Below are 12,655 nucleotides of genomic sequence, written 5' to 3'. Positions count from 1 at the left end.
CTAAAGGAAATTTTTATATATTTCAGAGGAGCTATTATAATCTGATACCCTAAGCAGCATTGGTATTAAAAGGTGCTACATACGTAGATGCAGTGTAAGTGTTATGTAGCTGTGCTGACAAACACATTAAAAAAAGATAAATATACATCATTAAGCCAGTTAAGTAGGGTATTCCTATTCCGTAAGTCAGTGCTTCCCAAACTTAAAACACCCGTGTACCCCTTGCAGAACTTCAGCCTTTTCGATGTTCCCTCTCAGTGCTTATCTCCTGATATTTAGTCATTTATTTTCTGCTGCGTACCCCTCGAAATCCTTTCATGTACCACCAGTGGTACACATACCATTCTTTGGGAAACTCTGCCATAAGTTATTACTTAAAACCATACCATTAAACTCTCCAGAAAAAAATCTGGCCTTCTTGCCTCTTAAAATGAAACAATACTGAATAAAACATGGGAGGGCAAACTATGGCCTGTTGGCTGGATCTGGGCCACCAAGCCTTTGGATTCAGCCCACAGCCTGCTGGGACCCTCAGGCAGACTCTCTGCCTGTCACAGGCCCAGGGCACACAAAGCAGCAGGCTGCTGGGGCCATGTGCCTCTCAATGTAGTGCATCCCTTGCGGGGGAGGGGGACGGGGGGCAGGGAAGGAGATTTCACACACTGCCCCCACCCTCTGCACAATCCTCACAGCTCCCATCAGCCAATCTCCCCAACCCCTCACAAGGGGGGTGTGATATCAAGAGGCATGTGGCCAACAGTTGCAAAAGGCAGGGAGCCTGCCTGAAGGTTTCGCTGGGCTACTGGCAGGGAGCTGCCTAAGTTAAGTGCCTCCTGGCCAGAGCAGGAATCTGGCACCCACCCTCTCCCACACCTCAGCTCTGCTCTGGCCACTGCTCTCCAGGTGTGCAGGAATTAGGTAACAGGAAGACCGTGAATTTCAAATTGGGACCAGGAAGTCCATGCCTGTTTACTCATGTTTGTATGAGAGGCTGAGAAACATCTTTCTTCTTTGCTATTACCACTGTGAGCGCATCTACCTATTACAAATAGCTCCAGCACAAAGTTTGTGATTCTGTCTCCACAACATGCCTGCCGCTCGGTCCTGACCATGCTGGTAGGCAGCACAATGTCCTGGCTTGCACAAGTTAGGGCTTCAAGGGTGGGAAATATTTGGGGGGCCTTTTTGCAGCCAGGAGCAAGTCTCCCCCTGGCATCTAAGATTTTTGAGGGTTTGCAGTCATACGGGGGGCACTGCTTCAACTGCCCCCCCCAAATATTTCGTAGCCTTTCTTCAGTCAGTGGAGGGCCAGTAGAGAGCACAGACTGTACATAGAAACTGTATAGTGAACTGAGAACCCAAAAACCCAGCCCTCGGTAACTCTTTTTTCCCAAAACTTTACCATCTACTCTTTCTTCATGCTTTACATTTTCCCTGTATTATTTTCAGGGATCAGATGTAATCCAGGGAGGGCAGACAGTCAGTGGAGGACCAGTTGAGAAGACACACACCTGCTAATTTTTATAAAATCCTTGATAATTTGGTTATAGCTGTAGTTTTAAAAAGTAATTCAGTTATGGAAGAAAAAGATTTCTGTTAATTTGGTGATCCTTGTTGATGTTCTAATTTTCCTTCCTTCGACCTGAAAAAATGGACATTTGCTTACCACGGGAGGGGAATACCATATGGGAAGATGATGTCAAATAGCAGCAAAAATACCCAGAATGCTAAAGAGATGAGGGAACTGTAGGGTGAGTTTCCACAATGCACTGCTGCAACAGTCGATATTTGCTGATTGAGCATAGCAGCAGCAAATCAACTTTGTATGGAGCACATGAGGAGATAAGGATAGTCAAATTCGAATTTATAAAATCCAGCATTACAAAATCGGTATTAATCAATCTGAATTTATCTCGTAGTGTAGACGTAGCCTGACTCTTGTCACCTCACTGGACTGTGAGATCCTCTTCAATACAATGCCCTCTGGTGGTACTCACTATTCCAGCCTCTCATCCGCTTTCAGGGGTATCAGCAATCCTCAGTCTCACACCTGCCACTGCGGCCAACTGCAGCCCCAAATTATAGTTCCTTGCCTCAGGAACCAGCTGCCATCTGTATAGGCAACATTCCTTTGTGACAAGATGCAGTGCAATGGAGAAGGGAGTAGGGAGGACACCAACCTGTTCACTACTGAATCCCGGACCAGGGGCTTCTGGAAGCAGCCGGGTCCTACCCTCCCTCACTCCCTTTAACTGCCCTCCCTGGGCCAGTTCCTTGTGACCCTTAGAACTTCCTGTACCTTGTCTCAAAGCCTACAGCCTGGCAGACAAGGTTGTCTGTAAGTTGCACAGTAGTGCAGCCACCCAGCTGCTTCATGAGCCTGGTCCATTAAGCTCAGAGCTGCCGGACAGTGAATAGATAAAAATAAATATATAATACATGCTTCTTTGCACTCTCTCTCTATATATAGATATATATTATTATATAGAAATAGATAAATATATAATTCATGACTCAATGCCTATCCCCTCCTCCAGCACCCCAGACCCCTACCTCACCCACTCCCCGACTCTAACCCAATTCCTGTGATTTGCTAGTGCTGCTGCCACCACTGCCTTGCACTTCTACCTCCATACGATGTGGCACATGTGCAGAGCAGTGGTAAGCACTCCTGGCATGCAGCTCTGAGCAGGAGCCACATTTCATTTGCTCAAAGAGCCACACGCAGCTTGAGAGCCGTGGCTTGGCCAGCATTAAATGAATAAAGTACTGCACAAAGCCTAATCCCTGCCCTCACTCCAACATTCTCACTTTCTGCTTTGAGCCCTCCCACAACAAAATCCCTGCTGCGACACCTGCACCCCCTGCCTCTGCCTCCATCCCCACACACACCAAACCCCCTGCCCTAACCTTCCACTCCACTGCCCTCACTCCAGCATCCCTATCCCCTGCCCTAAGCCCCGCAACACCCAAACCCGTCCTAATTTCTGCACCCTCACCCCCTGCCTTGAGCCCCCCACGAGCCCTCTGCCCTGACCCTCATGCTCTTCTCTCACTGCAGCACCCTCCAACCCTGCCCTGCCCCCACAGCCCCCTGCTCTTACTCCACCACCACCCATCCCTTGCCCTCAGCTCTCCCACACCCCAACACTCGCTTACCTCCATCTTATGACCTCTCATTCCACTCCATTCTAACACATTTTACATATACTGCTGTCTTACTATCCCCCCACCCAGCAATTCATTCGAAGCCCCCACACGGGATGAGGATTGTTATATCACAGTTCCTCGAACATGCTGCAGTTACTTTCACCCCTGAACTGCACCAACATGATCCACAACAATAGTATAAACCTACAATAAGATTCCTTCTCAATACAACTTTCAAAACAGATATTCACCTAACAAATAAGCTGTGTCTACACGGGCACAAATCTTCAAAATAGCCATATTTTGAAGATTACTAATGAGGCGCTGAATTGAATATTCAGCGCCTCATTAGCATTAGGACGCTTCCAGCTGAGGCACTTCAAAAGCACACGGCTCAGTGTGGATTCCATACCTATTGAAAGGACCCGTACCTATTGAAATCCCCTTATTCCGATCAGTGAGCGGGATAAGGGTATTTTGAAATGTGTGGGGTCCTTTCAAAAAGGACCCCTGTGTAGCCGCACCAAGCCGAGCGCATTCGAAGAGCCAAGGCCAGAAGCGTCCTAATGCTAATGAGGTGCTGAATATTCAATTCAGCACCTCATTACTAATCTCTGAAATGGCCATTAGCATGGCTATTTCGAAGATTTGTGCCCATGTAGACACACCCATAGAGTAGTAAGTATACTTTTCCATTGGAAGCAACAGAACTCACACAGTGAAAAATGTCACAATTTTTGCAAAATACCTAAATAAAAAAAGACCACGTTTGGCTCCATCTACATCACGTTCACAAAGAATGGCATAATCGAGAGTTGTTGAAACTGCAATACAGAGAAAACATCAGCTGGAAACATGGAGCCAAAGACAAGAGGCTCTTTGGTGAAAATTAAGAACACAATGAAACTCACCTTCTTGTAGACAGAAGACAACAATTAATAGCTTGACCAAACGAAAGTGAGGTGCAAAGAGAATCTGACTTCAAAGAGAGAACAAGAGCCAACACCTTGAGCACACAAACCAAAAATCTATTACTTCACTTAAAGAACTGAGCAACATCGAGTAAATCAGCTAGTACATCATAAATGACTGTTTCTTGGAGTAGCTAGTCCTGAAATCCACAATGAGAGATGCAACCTGTGCTTTAGTCCTAAGTGGAGCACAGGATCTGGTCCACAAGGTGAATATAGATGAACTGCTACATATTAGCCACATTACTATATTTTAATATTAAAATCCATGGTGGGGGTAGGGGTGCACCAAAGAGGCCAACCACAGCAGCATTAACATTCAGAAAGGGAAATGATACAAAGAGGAAGCTAGCTAAAAACTGAAAGTACAGCCACAAAAGTGCAATGCCTGAAAACTGCATGGAGGCTTTTTAAAAAAACATCATGTTAAAGGCTCAAATTGAACATATAACCCACATTTTAAAAAGTATAGTAATAGGATCAAAAGATTCCACCATGTCTAAACAAAGTAAAAGAAGCTGTTATAGAAAAAAATGTATCCTTTAAAACTTGGAAGTCAAGTCCTGTGAAGGATATAAAAAGGAACAGGAACTCTGGTAAGTAGAGCCTAATAGTATAACTAGACAGGCCAAAAAAGAATTGGAAAAGCATCTAGCAAAAGACTCAAAAACTAACAGCAAAAATAATTTTAAGAACATCAGAAGCAGAAAGCCTGCCACACAACAAGTGGGACTCCTGGACAATTGAGGTTTTAAAAGAGCATCCCAGGAAGATAAAGGCCACTATAGAGAAGAAATTTGAATTTGTCTGCACTGTAGAAGATTTGAGGGAGTGTCTCACACCTGAACCATTCTTTTAAAGTTCCCGCAATTATCCCATAAACAGGTATCTCAATTCAGAGTCAGGATTAAACTTGAATAAAATGTAAACATGTTCAGGTACAGTTAATATCCCATGCTCATTGCAAGAGGTTACTACAAAGTAGATTTAACATTATTTGTGCACAATTATACATTTCCATGGTTTATTTTTAAAGAAATAACTACAAAATCTCCATAATGAACTTTACACTAAATTACTTATATGTAATCTCAACCTTAACATCAATCTAACAGTTTAGGGGCTGGTTTTTTTTGTCTTGCTTTGGTTTGTTTGCTTTTTTGGGGGAGTGTTCTTTTCTATTTGTTTGGGTTTGGCAATTCAGTAAACAAGCATATAGTTAATCTGTGTATGCTGTTTAGAAAATTCCATCTGAGCTTCCTGTACTAAAAGAGAAAATAAACTCATCTACCAGCATATGTCCACAAGTATATTACTCAATTTAAATCCAATACCCTGATCTCTGGGGCTGGGTCTACACTTGCCCCCAACTTCAAAGGGGGCATGTTAATCAGGGTGATGGGAGATTACTAACGAAGTGCTGAGATGAAAATACAGCACTTCACTAGCCTAATTTTCCCCCACAGAAACATTAAAGCATCAAACTTCGAAGTGCTGGCATGTGTGTAGCCACAGGCAGTGCCTTTACTCCTCATAATTTTGGGGACTAAAGGCACTTCAAAGTAAGGCAGGCACTTTGAAGTGCCCATGGCTATATGCATGCCAGCACTTTGAAGTCTGATGTTTTGAAGTTGCCGGGGGGGGAGAATTAGCCTAATGAAGTGCTGCGTATTCATCGCATCACTTCATTAGTAATCTCCCATTGCCTTGATTAACATGCCCCCTTCAAAGTTGGGGACAAGTGTAGACAAGACCTGGATGATGTGGTATAGTGGTTTTGATAGAAGAAAAACACCCTTAAACAGATCCACACAGCATCTCCAAAATGTGTCTGTTTTAGTCATAACAGTATGAAGAGCTCAGTGGCCTGAGCACTGGCTTCCTAAACCCAGGGTTGCGAGCTCAATCCTTGAGGGGGCCATTTAGGGATCTGGGGCATGTAGATTTAAAAAATAAATAAATAGAAAACCAAATCTGTCAGGGATGGTGCTTGGTCCTGCCAAGAGGGCACGGAACTGGACTTGATGACCTCTCAAGGTCCCTTCTGGCTCTATGAGGGGGTGTATGTATCTTTTTAAAATGCCATTAAGATTACCCATCTTTTTCTTTTGCTTTCAGGTGGCTACTTTCAGTGTATAGTTAGAAAGTCATTCAGCGAACCAATAAACTCAGAGAAAGAAGTTAAGAACTGGGAGAAGTGGCAGGAAACATACACCCCAGAAAGCCACACATACAAAAGGAAGGAAGTAGTAAAACCAAGGGATTAATTTAAAAATAAAATAGCGCAATGCTCTTCTTCAGGTATTCCAATGTGTCTCATTTTTCCATGCATCATCTAGATCAGGGGTCAGCAACCCCCGGCATGGGTGCCAAGAGCAGCCCTCAAGCTAAGTTTCATCAGCATGGGAGGCAGGAGCTCATCACCGCTCCTCCTACCCCATGAAGCCAGGAGCTTTCTCAAAGCCATCAGGCTATGGATTAACAAAAGACCCGCTAATGCTACCAACAACTACCTAAATGGTAAAGCTCTGCATCTTCATTTATTTCTGAATGAAGCTCTTGCAAGTAGGACTGTTAGTGACTTTAAATAGTAACACCAACAGTCGGAGGGTACGCAGAGGTCAAAGGTCAAATTTTGGCACTTTGCCTCAGAAAGGTTGCTGACCCCCGATCTAGATTATAAATGCAGAGGTAGTAGGGTCTTTGAATATGTGCCCCGAAAAGCAATTACACTCTTGACACAATGCAATTCTAGGGTTCCTCCCCGACCCACGTACTCCATATATTTCCAAAAGACTGAGCCCATTCCAGAAGCTATTTGAAAGAAAGTAAAACCTTGAAAGTTTGGTGACGAGTAAAACTCAAAGACGTACACAACTGAATTCCATTTTACAGAAGACATTATAAAGAAGTTTACAATACCCTTTTGTTAAAAATAATTATATGGACTTTTCACAGCTAGAAAGAGTTTAAAAGTAAGAACTGCCAAAATCGAGAGTGAAGCTAAAGAAAGCACACTGTCACGTGTCAAAACATTTATTTACCGCCCATACCATCTTCGCACAGCTGTGTTGGTCAGATACAGTCTTATTTTTAAGTGATGTAAATCAGTATGAAAGATATAAAATTAAGCTGTATTTTACTTAAGCCTACTACAAAACCCCACACACCACCCAATCTCAAAACTGAAGATAAACTTGTTCTGTATCTCTTCGCATTAAAAAAAAAAAAAAAAAACCCAGAAAGAAGGTAAAACTGTAACCCCTGTACATGGTGGCTTAGATCTAGCTGTCAAAAAGTCTGCTTCTCTCTCTGCACAACAGTGACAGTTGAGGTCAACTGGGATGCTTTTGTACACAGCCCCTAGATTAGAACATTAATGGGTAGCGGTCGGCACTTTCTCAGTGATGTATCTTTGACTATGAAATTTGTTTTCTGAAAGGGTCCATCAAAGACTTCATTTGTTACACTTCATGTTGCAGATTAAGGCCTCTCTCTCTCTCTTTCCTTAGGCATCACAGAAGCAGAGTTCCTGTTTTGTAGTGTAGCTAATTTTATTTTATTTTGGGACTGAAAAGGAAGGAGATAGGGTTGTTTTTCTCTGGTTGGCACAGGTCACAGGACGTGGTTGTTTTAAAATACTGTGAATGCACTCTGTGCATTCTGTAAACTTAAAATTAGCCCAAAACTTCCTTCAAATTACTGGAAGACCTCTTTGAAAACTGGATTCCAAAGTCTTCCATAAAAACCACAACTTCACAACAGTATTCCTACCATGTTTGAAACATTATAGAATATATTTTGAAAACACTATGCAGAAATGTTTGCACCAAACAGTCATCTAATTGTGAGAAGCTTTGAAGACCCAAGCAGAACAGTTAGAGAACCTGACAGCATATCAAAAAAGCTTTTCTTACCACAACTAAGGATACCTAATGATGCTTGGAAAAAGAAAGTGTGCACTCTTAGTGGGAAGAAGGGAAGTTGGTGAGTGCCATAGTAAGTAGCAATCTTCTGGACCATTACTTGAAAAAAAAATAAAACACATATAAAGGAACTAGACCCGAAGTCCACAAATGGGAAGATATAGTGAATTTGTAGTAGGCTACAGGCATTTCTCATTCATTTACTCCCTTCTAAAACCTCAAATGCTACAGGTTAGGCAAAATTAAAGATCACCAAAACCCAGTGCCAATGTGCACACACATTTTCTTTTTTCACTTCCCCTAACCCTTCTCACCTCTTTCTCCAGTTTTCTACTGAGTTCCACTCAGCTCCCTTGAATTTCCCTTCTCAACCCTTCACTCCAGTCACTGACCCATCCTCGAACCCACTTCTTTCCGGCCTTTCCTTGGAACCGCCACTCCGCACTCCCTTTTCACCTGTGTTCTCGGTGCCCACCACACACACGCGCGCGCGCTCCCTTCTTCGCTCAACCTCCGCCTCCCCATCGCATCTCTTCCCCGACCTCTCCATCCCCCTGACAACCCCAGCATTGCTGCCCCGATGCCAACTTCGCGTAGCCCTCCTAACCCTCCTGCGACTGACACTGCCCTCTCATCACTCCGCTTCCGCCAGCCTCCTACACGGTTCATCTCCGTCCACCTCAACCCTTAAAGGCCCCCATCCCCGCTACCTGCGGTCACTCACCGTTCTTCAGCTCGTGCTTGACAGTAAGGAGAGGAAGTTCCCTTTCCTCTACCGAGCCGGAGGAGCCCTCCATTTTCTCACAGGCTCGCCACCCCCTACCCCGCTCTCAGCCTCCCGCCCGCGGTGTGCGGGAAGGCGGGGGGGGGTGTCACCGTGTCTGGCGGGATTTTATTGTTCAAAGCCGTGTGCGGGGTCTGAAAGCCATAGCATTAAATTCCCCCTTCCCGCAAATCCAGCCCCTGCGGCTCCCCTTGTATTCCGGCTCCCCTCCTCACCCTACAGCAGCAGGGACCAACGGGGCCGGGATAGGGGGAGGACTGAAAAGACTCCCTCTTACCCCTCCCCTCACTTCCCCAGTCCCCAGAGAGAAACGATACCGAGAGCTCATTGGCCCGCGCGCCTACGCACCAGGGCGACTGTTGGTCAGAAACAGTTGGACGTTTCGTCCCCTCCCGCTAGCCTCTGAACGGCGCGCTTCCCTATTGGCTCGCAGGCTGCGCTAACCGCTCGTTCCTCCCTTCCCTTCTGCCGCTTCCCCCGCCCACCCGCTGGTTTATTTGTAAACATTCCCTCCCGCCCACTGAAGTGGGCGGGTGCTAGGTCTTCTAGAGGTGAAAGGGACGACGCTGAGTGACTCCTTGGAGCTGTCAGTTATTCGCGATTGAGAGCTGGAGGAGCGCCCCGTGTGGCTCAAACCTCTCATAGTTCTGGATGAAAAAGTGGCCGTAGTGGTTGAGGAGAGGAAGACTAAGAGGTTACCCCCCAACACAGACAGGCCGAGGTGTCCCGGGCTGGCTCGCCTACCGCAGGCAAGCGGCGATGAGTCCTGGGGAGCTGCTCGCTCCCTCGTGGAAGTGGGAGAAAGCGGGAAGGGTTAGCCCCGCTCTTTTTTGCTGAGGGGAAAGAAAGGTTTCCCGGCTCATGGAGGTGGGAAGAATCTAATGAGAGGGAGCAAGATGTGAGCGGTTGAAGAGGTTCTCAAAGCCCGTGGGCCGAGGACCCCCTGGTGCATCTACAACAAGATGGGCCCTGACCCAGAGATCTTAACTTGCTGCAGAAAGCGGCACACAGGGGTATCCGGGATGGGCTGTAGCTTCACAAGTGTAACCCTTCTGTTAATGCCAGATGCCTGCCAGAAGGGCCGGGTTCAACTTTTGTGGGGTTCTCCTATCAAGGATACAACCAACCGGCTTGAGCCCCCACCCAGTGGCCTGGGACAATTTCACCCCCGTGCTGGGTGCCTGTAAGGCGGTTCTCCCCCCCCTCGCAAGCACAGAGTTTGAGATAGAAATGGCTTGTTTAATGACTGTAACCTACCCCAAGGTTACAGCGACAGATGTAGTATATCTTAGCACAGAAGAGACAAAACCCCTTTTACCCAGATACCATCCCCATATGTAGTAGAACCCAGTCTCTTGCTGGGGCTCTTGGCCCTTTTCCACACACACACAGTTACAGGGTGTACCCTCTGCGGTGCAGTCCCAAACTTAAAGCCCACAGACACATCACCAGGGCAATACTAGCTGTCCACTTGTCTGTAGCTTCCCCTTGCTGTCACCAGCCGTCTGCCAGTCACTGTCGTCTGCCGCCGCTCCTACCGGCCGCCCGCCGGTCGCCGTCGTCTACCGCCGCCGCCGCTCCTACCGGCCGGTCGCTGTCGTCTACTGCCGCTCCTACTGGCCGCCCGCCGGTCGCCGTTGTCTACCGCCGCCGCCGCTCTTACTGGCCGCCCGCTGGTCGCCGTCGTCTACCACCGCCGCCGCTCCTACCGGCCGCCCGCTGGTCCTGCTGTTGTCCGCCGGTCCTAACCCCACTGCTTGGGACTGCCCTAAGGCAGAACTCAGTGATTTCAGCTCTGCGTGGCCTCAGCTCCCACTCTGTGACTTCAGCTCTTGGTATCGCTAGTGTGGGGTTTCACAAACACCCTAGTATCCACCTCTATCTTTTAACAGGTGGGGAGGGTTAGTTAAGCCAGGCTTATAGCTATATGGCCAAGGCATAGGCAGGGCCAAGGCACTCAGCAAGCTGACTCAACCAGTACCCCTCCCCTCTTTCTCACAATGCTTTAAACCAGGGAGCCCTGTGTAATCAATGTCTTACACAGCTAAGGCGACTGCCCTGTCCCCCACAACAACCCAGAGCATTGGCGAGATCTCACAACTCCCGCATTAAGTGTTAGCTTAAATTGTGATTTTACAACTACATGTTTACAATAGACCAAATCTCATGGCTTACTTGCTACCCATTAGGCTTTGCCTGAAAAGGTATCACACATGCACACCTTTTGCATTCTTATGCAGATGACCTCTGGGAGACTCATTCCTCCCAGCCTTCAGCAGCACTGCCTTCCTTCTGCCACATTGCCTACATCCTCCCCCCAGCTGAGAATTTGACGTCCCGGCAAAACACTGTTTCGATTATAACATCCACATGAATTCCCCTTTAATGGCCTGAGAAAGCTTACTATGGCTTTTACAAGTTTGTGTGCCAGATGTATTACATCCTCCCTAACTACTCCAGGTGCCTTATAAGTTAGTCTGTTTATGGGCTTTATGGCTCTATTTTGCCTATTGAGGATGGGGATAACAGGGGCAGGGTCCTTCTCTGGCAGCAGGGGCAAGGGGCATCCACCCGGGGACTCCCCCTCCACCCGCGTTGGTCCTTGTGTCTCTTGCTTACAGACTGGGATATTCTGGACAAAAATGTCTTCGTCAGCTAATGGGGGTGTATTTGCACATGCCTGGTTCTCCTCCAAACTGTTGGCAGTTGGGGCAGGTTCATCATCCCAGACTAGTCTTGTTGTGGAAGGAGGGTCCCCAGGCTGGGGCCTAAACACTTCTGCTCTGGGATTCAGTGCCAAAGGTGTTGCCCTTTCCCCAGGTTCCTGCAATAGACTCTGGGATCTGGTTCCTACTCTAGGGTGTTCCATGGGAATCTTATTCTCTTTAGAATCACTCTTGAAGGTGCTGTATAAGGGAAGATTATCTCCACTGCACCCACTGCCTGTGTTGGGTAATGGATGTGACCTTGCACCTGGTCGTATGTTATAGTTCATCTCTGCAGATGCACCAACCAACTCTCCCACAGGCAGTAGGAGATTCCTATGTACGGTCTTCATTGGCCCTGATCCGTTCTTAGGTTTAATCTTGTAAACAGGTAGGTCCTTAAGTCTTTCCACCACCAGGTAGGGTGTTGCCTTCCATCTATTGGCAATCTTGTGTTTACCAGCAACCCCTAGATTCCGCAGGAGAACTCGGTCCCCAGGTTGGAGCTCCTGAGGGCGCACTTTTGCATCATACCGGTGTTTGTTACGATTTGTGCTCCTGCGGGCAGCTGCCGTAGCCAAACGGTAGGCATCCCGCAGCTTTTTCTTTAGTTGGGAAACATACTGCAAATGTGTCTCATAGCCTTCCCCATCCCCTGACACCCCGAAACACAAGTTTATTGGTAGTCTAGGCTTTTGTCCAAACATTAGCAAATACGGGGTGGTTCCCGTAGCATCATTCTTTGTGGCATTGTAGGCATGCACCAAAAAAGCAACATGTTGACTTCAGGACGCTTTTTGCTTCGGGTGCAATGTCCCCAGCATATCCAATAAGGTTCGGTTAAACCGTTCTGGCTGAGGGTCCCCTTGTGGGTGGTAAGGGGTTGTCCTGGACTTCTTTATGCCTGCCACTCTTAGCACCTCCTTTAAGAGTTGACTTTCAAAGTCTCACCCTTGGTCAGAGTGTATCCGAGTTGGGAGTCCAAACACTGAGAAGTACTTTTTCCACAATACCCGTGCCACAGTGGTGGCTCTCTGGTCCCGTGTGGGGTAGGCCTGAGCGTATTGGGTAAAGTGATCAGTTACCACTAAGATGTTTCCAATATTCTTCCTATCCAGC

At 46.9% G+C, this 12,655-nt stretch overlaps 1 protein-coding gene across 2 annotated transcripts in view; it reads right to left on the bottom strand.

Annotated features, from left to right (window-relative positions):
* RPS6KA5 (ribosomal protein S6 kinase A5) overlaps positions 1 to 9,027 on the bottom strand; it is a 154,676-nt gene extending 145,649 nt beyond the window's left edge. For both annotated transcript variants that reach the window (XR_012645911.1, XM_074996632.1), the window contains exon 1: positions 8,772 to 9,027. Coding sequence is in view for 1 of the 2 variants with exons in the window: in XM_074996632.1 (XP_074852733.1) it covers positions 8,772 to 8,844 (73 nt within the window). In the remaining variant the exon portion in view is untranslated. The remainder of the gene's footprint in view (positions 1 to 8,771) is intronic.
* Between the last annotated feature and the right edge of the window lie 3,628 nt (positions 9,028 to 12,655).

Source organism: Carettochelys insculpta, chromosome 6, assembly GCF_033958435.1.
Source record: "Carettochelys insculpta isolate YL-2023 chromosome 6, ASM3395843v1, whole genome shotgun sequence".
NCBI classification, from domain to species: domain Eukaryota; kingdom Metazoa; phylum Chordata; order Testudines; family Carettochelyidae; genus Carettochelys; species Carettochelys insculpta.
This window is presented reverse-complemented; position numbering and strand designations above follow the sequence as displayed.